Source organism: Denticeps clupeoides, chromosome 19 (genome assembly GCF_900700375.1).
Source record: "Denticeps clupeoides chromosome 19, fDenClu1.1, whole genome shotgun sequence".
NCBI classification, from domain to species: Eukaryota; Metazoa; Chordata; class Actinopteri; order Clupeiformes; family Denticipitidae; genus Denticeps; species Denticeps clupeoides.
Window position 1 is genome coordinate 1,349,722 of NC_041725.1, and position 14,526 is coordinate 1,364,247.

A 14,526-nucleotide genomic window follows, 5' to 3' on the forward strand; every position below is an offset into this window, starting at 1 on the left:
AGCTTGGTGCTCGTTATTGCTCTCTTTAGACTGTCATTTTATTAAACATTTTCTTAAAGCTGGAAAAACTGAACTTGTACCACTGCGTTCTGGGACAGTCTTGACAGATCTGATGTCACTTCCTGTTGGCAGTTGACTCAGAAAGAGTCATTGGTCACGCTGCTTGACAACCGCACTTGGGCGAAGCAAGGCATTGCTGAGGAGTTTGACTACATCGGACACTCCCACGAATGGAAGCATCCTCAGCTCAATGTGTTTATCACACTGGTCATCTTCATTGTCATGAAGGTAAGTGGTCATATCCATCACCACCATTAGCACCCCAATTAACAGCAACTGTTGGTATGTGTCATGGGTCACACTAGTAAATTTGAGCCTGTTTGCTTGCCTGTGTCTTGTGTACATGTAGTTGAAGAGCAAAATGTCCTTGCGTAGATATGTTTGAGTAATTGTGAGGACATTTTCCTGATTGTGCCAGAAAAACATGCCACCTTGCCTGTAAGAGTGTGTGTCTACACAAATTTGTCACCTTAGTAACCTTGGTGGAACTGAGGGTGACTGGAAATTGTCATATTTGTCTCCATGGGAACTGCTGCACCAAATGTCCTACTGCTGCAGCAGAGAATGATGATGATGACATTCACCTTCTTCATCTTTCTGTGTTGAGTGTGTGTCCAATGCAGGCTTTTCTGACAGAGACAGATATGAAGGACAGGGTTAGACAATACTTCTGCACATGCTTCTCATTGTGTGATGTTGATTAACGCATGCCATCTTTCTTTGGTTTGGCAGTTTTGGATGTCTGCTCTAGCCACCACCATTCCAGTACCCTGTGGAGCATTTATGCCAGTTTTTGTCATTGGTGAGTGAAGGTGTTTTTATTTTTCTATTTTAGGGTAAGTGAGGACATTTATCAGTTTTGTGCTTATTTGATAAGATGATCCTTTATTAGTCCCACAAGTGGGAAATTTACCTTGTCACGGCAAGAGCGGCAAAAGCATAGACAATATGCCAACTTTATAATATGAAAGCTCAATATACAAATAAGAAATCCTAGAAAGAAAAAACGGAAAAATAGAAATACCAGAATATACAGAAAAATATATCTGTGAATGAGATATGTATACACATATTGAACCTAAGAAAATGGAAATGGTGTTACATATATGTTTAACTAGTTGTTAAACTAGGTTTGTTGTTTAGGTGCTGCATTTGGCAGGTTGGTAGGAGAGAGCATGGCTGCATGGTTTCCTGATGGCATACACTCAGATGGCATGATTTATCACATAGTACCTGGAGGCTATGCTGTTGTGGGTAAGAATAGTTTACTTCATTGTTGTCATTCTGGGTCTGCTGCTTTTCATTCTTCATGTCTTTCTGCTAGGTCACATTACTCTAAAATGTCTCGCTCACTATCCACAGCTAATTAATCCAGAGGGCATCCACAATCATCAGGGCAGGGTCCACAAGTCACACCTTTAACACTCAGTCACTGTGCCTTGGGGTGGTTTGGGTGGAAACAAGAGAGGAGAGCATGCAAACCACACTGTCACATTGGCAGGACAGGGCTGGAAAAAGACACAGCTCGAACACCTCACAAAAACTTTCAACAATACAAACACAGACAGGACAAGCTAAAAATGCAATCACCAGATGAGGACTAGATACACTGAGGCAACATTTATACACTTAACGTCAGGTACACACAACCAGGGCCTCAGGAACACACACAATAACAAACTCCGGACTAGAACACCGACAAAGTCAGGTAACAACATGCACACACAAAACTAGGACCTGGATTATTTTATTTGATGATATTTTATGCTGATATATATATCTTTTGCTGATATATTGGGTATGCAGTGTGTTCGTATGGCTCCTGTATCATCTGGTGACATTTAGCTGGTTTAATATTTGAAGTGGTCTAATTGGCTTGTGTAACAGTCTATTTAATTCCTAATAGTGTGATACTAATGTGTACTACTATTGTACAATGGCAAATGAGCAGCATTTGTCTCTTACTAGATTGACTGTGAGACCAGGGCAACAAATCTCTCCATCTCTCTCTTGCTCTTCCTGTGTCAGGTGCGGCTGCATTGTCGGGGGCAGTGACGCACACGGTGTCGACTGCAGTCATTGTGTTTGAGCTGACTGGGCAGATCTCTCACATCCTACCCATTATGATTGCGGTCATCCTGGCCAACGCAGTGGCACAAAGCCTGCAGCCGTCTATCTATGACTCTATCATTCGCATCAAGAAACTGCCCTACCTGCCTGAGCTTGGCTGGGGCCACCAAGAGTGAGTGTTTATGTGTCTGTGTCTGAGAAAGAGAGAGAATGTCCACAGGAGGGCTGACTGCTCTTGTGCATTTACAGTGTTAAAAGTGGCAGAGGAATTCCATAAGACCTGACAACACTGCGTGATGTTAACCTTATGCAGGTCACCTTTGAAGTTTACATTTACTCCCCCATCATCTTGGATAAAAGTCTGGACAGACTCCAAATACTATCCATTTAATATGATCAAGATGCTGAATGAAGTTCATAAATGTTTTTCCAAGGGATTAACAAGTTTGTAGTTTCTTTATTGCTGTGGTATGGTGTAGCGATAGCCAGTGCTCATATATTTAAAGGAAAAATAAAAAAGCCAGCCATTTATTTTTGTGTGTGTTTATGTTTTTACAAAAAGAATAATGGAGACAAATTACTAAAACATCTGTCTTTAATCTTGGCTCATTTTGGTGTGTAATATAATATTTTGAACCGATATTTAGGTCCAGTATGCATACCCCAGATACAAGTCCAAATAGAAATCTGCAGGTGGCAAACATAATGAATTTTGTGTGTATGGGTTTGTTTTAGAGGGATGGACGAAGAATGAATGCTATGGTAGTGATGTGAATTACCATCTGAATGACTTTGCTTTTACGTCCGGACGAGTCCAGGATTGTGTGTGTGTGTGTGTGTGTGTGTGTGTGTGTGTGTGTGTGTGTGTGTGTGTGTGTGTGTTCTCTCACTCTCACTTGCTGACAGTTTCCCCCTCTGCACAGACACCCACACACCCAAACCTAGACTGCAGAAAACTGATTTTGCTGAGGTAGAATGTGTTGTCCAGATACAAAGTGACCTCTTTCAGCAGCAAACATACCATTTAGTCAGAAACTGTGTATGACTCGAGCTGGGTTTGTCTCCTAGTCAGTATAGTATGGAGGAGCCAAAGAAAATATTAAAAGTAATTGGTTTGTGTGTGTGTGTGTGTGTGTGTGTGTGTGTGTGTGTGTGTGATGTGAACAGGAAGTATAATATTCGTGTGGAGGACATCATGGTGAGAGATGTTGGCTATGTCACTCTCAACTGCACATACAGACAGCTACATGATGCACTTATGAGTGGCCACCTGAAAACATTTGCCCTGGTGGAGTCTGCAGGTAATCACACACACATTTACATTACACACATAAACAATGTGAAACTTCTTACTGCTTCTGTACACTCGTCAGTGATTTGGGTCTGACCATAAGATATGATTTAGGTTTGAAAATTGTTCTCAATAAATCAGGGGCAATGACGTGAATTTCCTGTCTGTAGTAATTATCCTTCTTGTGTGATTCGCCTCTTGTAAATTTGTTTCGGTGATTGGCTAAAGTGTTGCAAACAAATATATATATATTTTTTTATTATAAAATGTTAATTTGATTTGCAAATACCAACACTGCCAAAGGTGCAGCGATATGACTGCACAAGTTCCTGGGTAGCATACAAGCAGCAGTTTGAATTAATAGCATCGGTGGCAGGCTCCACAAGAGTGTAGAAACTGTGCAGCTAACCACAGAACTAGAGGGGTCTGCCCTCCAGATGCTAGTAGACCTGGCTGAGCCTTACACAGAAGAAGCCTTACATATCGCAGAGGAGATTGAGGTGGTGTTGGGCGGAGTGCCTCCCTGAATGTTAGTCTGAGCGGTCATGCATGAAGGTCGGAGGGAGGAGGACTATGGAAAAACGTAGGCAACCAGGGCCTTCTGGGATGTGATCTGAAGGCACTTCAAGAGACCAGAGCATATTGCGGTGCACTTCTCTCACCAAAGAAAAGCAGCTGAGACACAGACGCCATTAAAGAGGCTTCACCAACACAGGGAACAACAGCCTTAGCTCCAAGTCCCGTGCCAGTTGGACAGTAAGCTAGTGGTGGCATTGGTTGACACTGACTCTACCATCAGTCTAGTCAAACCAGATCTTATACTGCACTAGAATCAGTGGCGGCCCACCTCCACCCGGGTGCCTGGCCTTGCCCTGATTACGAGCGGATTGGCCTTGACTCCACTCCGTGGCATGAAGAGACCTGTCCAGCTAACAGGACCACAAGAACAGACTGGGGAAGGGAAGCTTACAGGACCAGATGACTGATTGGGTGACCTAGAGCCAGAGCGCAGAGAGGCCCTCTCCTGGCGTAGCTTGGAGTGGCTGGATCCCGGAAGAATTGGCTGGATTGAAGGCCCTTTTATGTGAGTTCAGTCATCTGTTTCCGGTGTATGATAGAGGCTGCACTTCTGTGTGGACTACAGGCGGCTGAATGCAGTGAGGAAGAAGGATTCATAGCCACTTACCCGCATTGATGAGGTCCTAGACAGCATGTCCCGTTCCACCTGGTTCAGCTCTCTTGACCTACGGTAGGCCTACAGTGCCATTGGAAGGTGCTGCCTTTACGGTAGGCCAAGGCCTCTATGAGTTTGTGGTGATGCTCTTTGGCCTTTGTAACAACCTCTACTTTTGAGAGGTTGATTGAGATTGTCCTGGAGGCAGTTCCACCTTCAGTCTGCATTGTGTACCTGGATGACCTCTTGGTGCATGCTCTTCCGGGAAACAGAAATCCTGGGACTAGTTGGCCATGGGGGAATACACACCGACCCATCGAAAGTGGAGACAGTACGGTGTTGGCCGGTACCGACAACCGTGCAGCTTTTTAGAATTAGCCCCCTACTACCGACGCTGGTTTGCCAGCATTGCTCTTCCCCTGCATCGTATCACAGAAAAAGGACAGTGCACTCCCTGACCCAGGATGGGGGGGTCATCCTGGACACGGATGCAATCGAAGCAGGACTGGGTGCAGTATTGTACAATGAGGGGGATCGAGTAATTGCCTACTTCAGTCGTGCCCTCAGCCGCCCTGAGCGGACCTACTGCATAACCTAGTGGGAGCTACTGGACCTGGTGGAGGGGGTAAAACACTTTAGACCATACTTGCTTGGTGTGGACTTTCGGCTGTGGACAGACCATTCGTTGCTACAGTGGCTGCTGTATTTCAAGCAGCCAGAGGGGCAGCTGGCTAGGTGGTTAGAGGTGCTTCAATCCTACCAGTTCAAGGTGGAACACCGGGCCAGGCAGAAGCACTGTAATGCAGATGGCCTTTCCCGGTGGTGCCGATATGGGCTGCCAGCGCTGTGCAGCAGGAAAGTGAAAGGATATAGAGAGGGACGGGGAAAAGAGTGAGGTGAGGGCAACCACTATTCTAGAGCCCACTGCGAGAGGACCCCGTCATCCGGCCAGTGCTGGTACTGAAGGAGATGGATCAGAGACCTAACCATCATGCTCACTGGCCAGCACCAACAGGATTGGGATGAGCATGTGCCATTGTTACTCCTGGCATACTGGAGCGCGGTACAGTAGTCGACAGGGTGCACCCCGGCTGCCCTCATGCTGGACAGGGAGCTGCTGACACCTGATGTGTAGGCGGCCTCTGGATGACACGCTGCCCAGCACCCCAAGCATGGATTTACGTGGTGGCTGTACAGTAGCGGATGGGGGCGGTACATGAGTATGACCTCAGAGCCAAGGGACGCGGGTTCCAGCCGGGGAAGTGAGTGTGGGTGTATTTGCCTGAAGCTTACCTTGAGCTGGGAGGGACCATGTGTGGTGCTGACACGGCTGTCGGATTGGGTCTATCAGGTGAAGACAATGGCAAACAAAAGAATGGTGCTTCACCGGAACATTTACCGCATTTATCAGACGCCCTTATCCAGAGCAACATGGCACCTGGAGGATGTGGTTAAAGTCCAAGGGACAGTGGACTAGACAAGGGGGCTGGGGTGGCGGCGGCAGAAGGAGAGCCGAGAGTAAGGCCGAGGCGACCCCAAGAGCGACCACAGAGCTGCGTTCGGGGAGAAGACGGCGTGCACCTGGGTGGTATGCGGATGTTGAAGTGGGGGACAGGGTCTGAGTTTAGAACGGGTGTACTGTGATCTGATGTGAGTGCTTTCCTCTGTGCTGTGTTGAATAAACAAGCATGACTGCTGAACACTCTTGACTCTCTTTTTTTCCCCCCATCCAGACCCCTCGATAAAGTATTTGTTATTGCAGGGAGCTTATTATTATTCACAGGGTTTTATCCAATTGATATTCCATTTTTGTTTGCCATTCAAAGCCACACCCACCCTGTACAACAGCGCTGCTCTCCACCAGTTCCTATATACTATTATAAGTAGTACATCTTTCTTAAAATGTACCTGATTTTGAAAAAGAAAATTAATGAATTTATTATTATTATGCTGCAGTAACAGTTATCATAGCACAATATTGATCTCAGTAATCGCAATATTCCTTTTTTGTTTGGCACTCAGTGTCTGGCAAGAAAATATAGTTGATGACCCCGATGAAGGGTCTTAAATTTGAAAAAATTTGGTTTCCTTAAACATGCTGAAACCCTGTCTCTCACTCACTCTTATAGAGTCAATGATTCTGCTGGGGTCTATTGAACGCTCACAGCTGCAGGCCTTGCTCACACAACAGTTGGGGCGTCAGCGGCGACTGGAGTTCCTGCGTGAACGTGCACTATCCGAGAAGAAACAGGTTAATGAGGATGGAGGTCAAAAGATTAACCAGGAAGTTCGTTTCCAGGTGAGCAGAGGGTGAGAGGCAGTAATGAGGGAGCAGACTGGTGTGTTTGGAGTGTGTCTGAGTGAGTTATGAATGCCTTTGCTTTTTGTGTGTGTAGATCTCAACTGAGGAATCCTCTTTCAGTCCTCCTCGCACTCTAAGCCCAAAGCCCCTGAAACCTGCTCTGAAGAGACCCTCTGAGCGCAGCACAGAGATACCCACAAGTAATACACTTACTACCACTAACCACTGCGGCATAGAAGCACAGACACATATGATAAAGTGATTGTCATGATCAAGGGGAGATTAACTGAATCCAGAATGCTGAGAGTCCAATAGCACTGGTTATTTTTGTGTACATCACACGCATTTTACCCAATTTACCCCATTGTTCACCCTACATGATATTTTGAAAAATTGACTTTCTGAGCACTTTAAAATAAAGTCTGTCTTTCTTTCTCTTCAGGTCCTCAGGATTCTGGTATTGCCTTAAAGAATCTTTTCTGTGCCCACCCAGGCACAGAGGGGATGGAGGTGAGAAAATATCAGCTATAAGGCAAACACCATTACACCATTCAGCCATAACATTATGATGAGCTACCAAATGTTCAGTAGCTCCCCCCTTTTGCAATCAAAACAGCCCACATGACATTCAGTTTGGTTATGACCCAGCTGTCACACTTGCTGACTTTTCACTTTCACTTTCACCTCCAATCACTCTGGACTCTTTTGCACAAAATCACTTTGCACAAAATCACTCTGCGCTTTTTACTTTACTGCTCTTTTTTTTTATGGCTCTTTTTCTCTCTTTAAACATTGTCTTTAACTCATTTGCACACCTTTACACTACCAGTTACACATATTTTATGTTAAAGACGTAAAAGTGCAATATTTGCATATTGGTTCATTGTATACTTGCAACATTTGAAATACTGTGGTCTGTAGTAGTCGCAAAAAGCATTTCACTGCATATCATACCGTGTATGACTATGTATGTGACAAATAAAATTTGAATTTGAATTCTCTGCTTCCAGCACATCAGCTTAGAGCACGAATAGTTTCTGTTTATGGGACACATGTGTAGTTGTATTGGTTAATTTTTTTATTTGCCTATTAAACGTATAGGTCAGTTAATGGTGATTTACTGTCATTCAGATGTATGGCTGTCACTAGCTGAGAGGGATATCTGTTCAGTTTTATCATCCATCACCTCGTATCCATCTATCCATTTATTATTGCTTGAACATGGCAGGAATCAGAAATTCACTTCCATCTCCCAAAAATGGTCATATCAGCATGGCACTATCTTTTTAAAATTGATAGTACCTCAAGTGAACGATATTCTAGAGCACGGCATGTAGACTTCTTGCCAATCGAGGGATAATTGTGACCCCCCTGTGGCTAGTGTTGTGAGCTTTTGATGCAATCTCAGCTCTTCCATTTGTTGAGTGGTGTTCTTGGATGAGAGCAGTAACGGTGTTCTCTGAATGATCCTAAATCAGACAGACTGCTATTTCTTTGCTTTTTACTGGTGGAAAGGTGGAGGGTGTGACTTTCAGCAGTGCTTCCTCTTCCCCCCCCCCCCCCCCCATTGTCAGTGCATGTAATGGGTTTTGTAAGGGCCATTGCTTAAGATCTAGTGTATGTAAGGTGGGCCCGTACCTATTAATGAATGATTGAGCGCCTGGTCAGAATGTGGCAGTGGTTGTCTTCTCATCAGTGTATCACTCAAATACAGGATGTCTGTGTGTGGAAGAAATGCATGCTGTTATATGCATCTATGTACAGTAACTGAAGGCTTGCCCTTCACAGGAGGAACCATATGGAGAGGATGACATGACTATGAGAGAGGTGAGGATGATGTCAACGTGTATATTCCACAAATGTCAAATGGCACCAATAGTCACTGTTTTTCTTGTATTGCAGATTGCAGAGTGGGAGGAGCAACAGCTTGATGAGCAGGTCAACTTCAACAACTGTAAGATAGACCCTGCCCCTTTCCAACTAGTGGAGCGCACTTCATTGCACAAGGTGCCAGCCACTTACAATATGGAAAATTCATACATTAGCACAGTGTTATTTTCAAATACAAATGTGGCATTGTGTGTGTTTGTGCGTCTACCTCTTGAACACAGACACATACTATCTTCTCCCTCTTGGGACTCGACCATGCCTATGTCACCAGCATCGGCCGGCTGATTGGAGTTGTGTCACTCAAAGAGGTGAGTAATTATATAATTAAGGTCGAAAGATCAAATGTATTTATTTTTTTCATCAGTGGATTACATACTTAATTTAAATGTAAACTTTCTCCAAATGACACCATAAATTATATGAGTAATTTTGTTTGTTTATTCTGTCTGTGGTTGACCATGCTGACAATGTTTTCATTTCAACCTCTTTTGCTTCCAACCTCTTACCTCATTTATCAAGGAATTGATTTTAAAGAAGTAATGGTAGAAATGAAAAGAATACAAAGTTTTGTTGCAGAGGTTGACAAAATATCAGCTATTGTAATCAATCAATCTTTATTTATATGGCGCTTTTTACAATGAACATAGTCTCAAAGTACCTAACAAATAGAACAGTGCTAGAATATTTAATAGAATCAAGCAATCAATATTTATTAGTACACAGAGGTTTGCCCGTATTTCTGTTTGTGTGTCTATTTAGCTGCGGAAGGCGATTGAGGGCTCTGTGACTGTGAAGGGTGTGAAAGTGCGCCCCCCATTGGCCAGTTTTCGTGACAGTGGAACCAGCAGCAGTGAAACAGAAGCAACCGAAATTCACAAGCTGTGGGATCTCCATACCAGCCTGAGCATACCCCGAGAGCATCACCCTTCGGATTCTGATGACAAGTCTCATTAACACACAAACATACACACATTCACAGATGACCGACCATTTCATATAAATAGATGACTTTCATTTCATATAAAAGCCAGACAAACATAGTGCCTTTAGAGCAGCAACCACCAAAAAGGGATTCACTAACTGGAACTGAATAAAACTTCAGCCACTCTCTTTAGCAAGGACCAGAAGTAGTTATGGTTAATAAAAAGCACAGCTCTTCCCTCCCTACAATAAGAGAAGTAAGAATGAATGAGTCAGAGAAAAGAGATAAAGATGCATTATCCTGACTTACCTGTTAAATTTAACTAGATTATTTTATTTGATTTTATTTTGCTGTCTTTTTATCTCTCCTGGTACACAGCTAAAAGCTGACCAGATACAAGGTGGTGAATGGCTGTTTTGGGCCACACACACACACACACACACTCCTTTATGGTGGACCTGGGACCAAAAGAGGCCTTAGCCCTCCTATTTGTAATGAAGTTGCCTTTAAACCCAGAATTCCCCGAATGAAAATGTTCAAGCATAGACGCCTTATTTAAACACATCCACATGGTACACATGAACTTTCTTCTCTACATTCATGTCTTCCTGGGTTACTACTGAACCACGCTCATGCTCAGCTAATAAGCTTTAATTCCTGGTTGCATTATCAGCCTGGGGGAAAAACTTTGCCTTGTTTGTGGTTCACTAAATTTTATATTATTCCACAGACACGTTTGTCATTGTGACTGAACTGGATGATTTTTCTGGTCATTGGACCAGTTAAGCTTTTTGTGTGTTGTCATGACAGCAGCATGACCATTCTGGGACTGGAATGGAGGGGGTGTCATGTGGGTACTGTATTATGTCATCATTGTTGTTTTTGGTCATATACTAACATTTTACTTGTGCGTCCACTACTTTTTTTTTTTTTTATGTCTTCAAACATTTTTCTTTTTGATGTTGTTTTGTTGACTCCAGTTCCTGTTAGAACTTTCACAGAGCAACTTAAAATTTTTGTTTTAATGCTTAATATTTGCTGTAAGCTAATTATATTATTATACTCAACATACTGGCAAAGCTTTAGCTCTTTGCCATCTCTTTCCAGCATTTTAATTTTAATACCGAGCCTTGGGCTGCATCTGTTCCGTTACCCGGATGTTCATGCTGACGACAACCACATGCTCCAAGACTGTGTGAAACAGAGATGATCTTTTCTCCTGCTTCATGGGTAGGCAGACATGGTTCATCTCTATAGCATCAAAACCTTTTTCTAAAGGGACAGAAGATTGTTTGTTTTCTTTTCTTTAAAGTATTTCTTCTGTTTATTAATTGTCTGTTGTCTGTGAGTCTTTCTTAATCAAGCAGTAGTGCAAAAGAGTTTATTTTTAATGATTTAGATTATAAAATTGTGCAATAACAATGTTCATTTCATTGTATTTGTTTGTAACCAGAGATTAATGTATTATTATATATAAGATAACAATATTTTTATATTAAATAGAACTGTAGTGGGGTTGAAGACAGAGCTCCATGTCTGCACTGGTGGAGGATTGATTGAGTTTGTTAAACACTCCTTCAGTAGTGAGGTTTCAGAACATGATTCCCGTAAGACCTTCAGAAATCCTGCTTTATTTTGTCTGAGATCAAATGTATTGGAGGAAAAAAAAAACAGCAAAATGTTTTGTACATCAGGGATAAAATAAAGAGATTTTAATATATCCGTATGGGCCTTTTCACCTATGTGCTCTAATTATTTTGTTCATTTTCCAGTGTTTCTTCTGCAGACTTTTTGCCTACACACTCAGAAAGTACTATTACCATCCTCATTGCTATTTTTTTGGAGACTCCCTCCCTTTCCCCAGTATCATCACTGACATCAGCATTATTAGGATAACTCATCTACACAAATCTCTGCTGGGAAAAGAAATGTGGGAAAGGTGATTTTATCCCTGAATCCCTTTGATTATCTGCCATTCTTTTTGTCAATGATTGAGATGATGTGCAGGTTTTCAGCCGCTGAACACTGATGACCAGCACACCCTCTGGCGTGAGACTGCAGCTTGTGCTTAGAGGGTCCATGTCTGCTGGAAGCAAGGTCTTATGGGAAAGAGTATCCATAATGCTGCCACCTTCCCCCACCTGTCAGAACAAGAAGTGAAATAAACACATCCTCATACAAAAAAGTTGGAAAGGGCTAGAAGCCCTTAAATACATACATATACATATATATATATTAAACAGTTTACTAGTGGTCCAATTTTGTGACTCACATGTGGGACTGTGGTGGAATGATGTTGTTCTGGTTCACTAGGACTCAAACCATGAATACAAATTATTTCATTTGCTTAGTTGTTTTCAGATTTCAGACAGAGGAGTGAAAAGAATGATCAGAAGAGTTGTCCAAGATCAAAGAACAACTTGTGGCGAGCTTCAAAAAGAATAAGCAGGTGCGACTGTTTCAAAGAAAGCTAAATAATTAGCCACCCTTTATCCATGCTCACCACACAATACTCCACAGCTGAAGAATAAGCATCTTAAAGCATGTTTGCTGAACAATGCTTGGATAAGCTTGTGAAATACTGGGAGAAAATGGTCTGGTCAGATGAGACAAAAGAGTTAAGTCTTTGAGTACCTTAATACCATGTTTGGAGGTCAAAGTCACACAAAAAACACCATACCGACAGCAAAGGTTGAAGGTGGGAGTTGAAGGATGAGTAAGATAAAGCTGCTAGAATGGCCTGGCCAATTATCTAACTTTCTAGAAAGAACTAATGCTCAGAGTTCATAAAAGCATACCACGGAACCTTCAGGATTTGAAGATTGTATGGAAGAATGGGCCAAAAATATAAAAAATAAAGTAATGTTTCAACACAAGAGGTGTCTTGAAGCTTTCAACACAAATGTAACACTAATGTAATATAAACGTTTTACATTTAAGTGAGCATGTCTAATTCTCCATGTCATTCCATTTTATAACACAACGTATGGAGATCTATGGTTTGATTTCTTTGCATTTATAGATTTGATGTCTTGTTACTTTCATGTGAAAAGCAACTTTAGATATATTCTAAATGTGAATTTCTAAAGAAAATAGTCACCTGCTGTATATGTTTTCTCACAAAATCTAATACTTGAAGCTATGTGTGTCTCTAACATTGCTGTATTGAGGTTTATATGCCTTATCCTGCATGATGATATTCTGGCTGATGAACACAGTGCAGTTGAGGTTGTCTACACACCTTCTCCGCATGTACAGTAACTCTGTGGTTGTAGGCCATCACCACAATATCATGAGGTTCAAACTGGCTGACATCCACTGACAGGAAATAGGAATCACCATCTGCTTTGACCACACCCATACTGGCCGGCCGACCATGCACTGGTCTGGCATTGGGACCTGGAATGGTGAATTTTTGTATTTTAAAATGTTTTATTCCACATAAAATAATTACAAAATAATGTAATATATAATAATTAGTTTTTTTTTGTGTGTGTGTGTGTGTGAGAAAAAGAGACACACTAGAACACCTCTAAAATGTTCTGGAACTACCACCACTGCCTGACTGTGATGGTGTCAGATTATGGCCATGCAGACCTGTCCAAGTTTTGAACTCTTACATACTTCACAACCTTATTTAGTCATTTTAGGAATTTGCTAAATAGGGTATCACAAACACTTCATTTACAGATTTATAGTCACATTTCTGGAATATCGATCAGATCAGGGCCGGAAAAGATAATGAACATAATAAAACTTTTCACTGACGTGCCTGTAAACATACACACAGGCACAAAACAACTAACCTGAAACTCCCGTGTAACCCTCGGTGTGCTGCAGACAGGGTGGGGGGCATTTTTCCCTCTTCTCTCCAACGTGAAACTGTTCGAAGACTGGATCCATGCTTCGAATAGAGCTGCTGTAGCGCGAAACTGAGGAAGATGTGCGGCTCACACACGCCATGCTGCTGAATTCACACGCACTGCTCAGACTAGGTTCATTTATCTTGTGTCCAGGTGCATTGTGGGTCAGCAGTTATGCGTTCCTTAAGTGGGCAGCAAGTGTGTGTGGTGGGGGTTTTTCTAAACATGGCCAAGCCTCTCAAATCAGAATAACGGTTAAACTGATAAGGAAAGACTATTTCTAGCACACAGTCTGCTTGAGATTCAGAAATCACAAAGGGTCATATGAAGTTTGAATGAATGTCTGTGGGATTAATTTATCATCAACCCTCAATCGTCTACACTTACTGATCCACCCAGCCACATACTCACTCGTCTCTCAAATGTATATTTACAACATTTATCAGACGCCCTTATCCAGAGGGAGAAGGGTTAAGTGACTTGCTCAGGGACACAATGGTAGTTTGAACATGGGTCTTCTGGTTCATAGGTGAGAGCATTACCCACTAGGCTACTACCACCCCCTATTATTTCTCTTTAATAGAGAAATTGTAAAATCATGCAGCACAAAAGCATATAAAAACACCTATTCTAACACCCTCTCCCTTAAAGGGAGTGTTTTACCCACCAAAGTAGAACACTGTAGAACGTTTACCCTCCAAATGCTCCACTTAGCCTGGAGGGATGACAGTGGGGACAAGAGCTAGAGAGAGGGACGGACAGAAGCTGACACAAAGCCGGAAAGGCAGTCAAGGAGAGAAAGGCAGAGGAAAAAAAAAAAAAAAGTCAGATTCAGCCTTTGAGAGCTGATATGAGAACAGGCAGTTAATTGCCTGTCAGCAAAGGTTAACATACAGCTGATTACATAACACTGTGTGGATGAGAAACAGAGCGATTGAAGGGCAGACGGACAGA

At 42.5% G+C, this 14,526-nt stretch overlaps 2 protein-coding genes across 5 annotated transcripts in view; one reads left to right on the forward strand and one right to left on the reverse strand.

Moving 5' to 3' along the window:
• LOC114769669 (chloride channel protein 2-like) overlaps positions 1-11,429 on the forward strand; it is a 44,431-nt gene extending 33,002 nt beyond the window's left edge. For all 3 annotated transcript variants that reach the window (XM_028962878.1, XM_028962879.1, XM_028962880.1), the window contains 12 exons: positions 133-288; positions 793-862; positions 1,204-1,314; positions 2,089-2,302; positions 3,298-3,431; positions 6,725-6,894; positions 6,992-7,097; positions 7,340-7,407; positions 8,686-8,724; positions 8,800-8,904; positions 9,009-9,095; positions 9,547-11,429. In XM_028962878.1, coding sequence (XP_028818711.1) covers positions 133-288; positions 793-862; positions 1,204-1,314; positions 2,089-2,302; positions 3,298-3,431; positions 6,725-6,894; positions 6,992-7,097; positions 7,340-7,407; positions 8,686-8,724; positions 8,800-8,904; positions 9,009-9,095; positions 9,547-9,741 — 1,455 coding nt within the window. In that variant the 3' untranslated portion in view covers positions 9,742-11,429. The remainder of the gene's footprint in view (positions 1-132; positions 289-792; positions 863-1,203; positions 1,315-2,088; positions 2,303-3,297; positions 3,432-6,724; positions 6,895-6,991; positions 7,098-7,339; positions 7,408-8,685; positions 8,725-8,799; positions 8,905-9,008; positions 9,096-9,546) is intronic.
• On the reverse strand, positions 10,607-14,485 carry hspb12 (heat shock protein, alpha-crystallin-related, b12). 2 transcript variants are annotated; one of them, XM_028962887.1, is made up of 3 exons: positions 13,516-14,485; positions 12,951-13,108; positions 10,607-11,850 (listed from the first exon to the last, which is right to left on the reverse strand). In XM_028962887.1, the coding sequence occupies exons 1-3, from the start codon at positions 13,670-13,672 to the stop codon at positions 11,611-11,613; spliced, it is 555 nt and encodes a 184-aa protein (XP_028818720.1). In that variant the 5' UTR covers positions 13,673-14,485; the 3' UTR covers positions 10,607-11,610. The 2 variants fall into 2 exon arrangements, 1 of the variants encoding a protein (XP_028818720.1); XR_003743241.1 differs by having other exon boundaries at positions 11,734-11,850; positions 11,982-13,654.
• Positions 14,486-14,526: the final 41 nt, after the last annotated feature.

Coding starts and splice junctions, on each gene's coding strand:
- hspb12 (XM_028962887.1), bottom strand. CDS start 13,672: ATGGCGTGTGTGAGCCGCACATCTTCCTCAGTTTCGCGCTACAGCAGC. Junction 13,109..13,515: donor GGGTTACACGGGAGTTTCAG/GTTAGTTGTTTT, acceptor TCACCATTCCAG/GTCCCAATGCCAGACCAGTG. Junction 11,851..12,950: donor TTACTGTACATGCGGAGAAG/GTGTGTAGACAA, acceptor TTGTTCTGACAG/GTGGGGGAAGGTGGCAGCAT.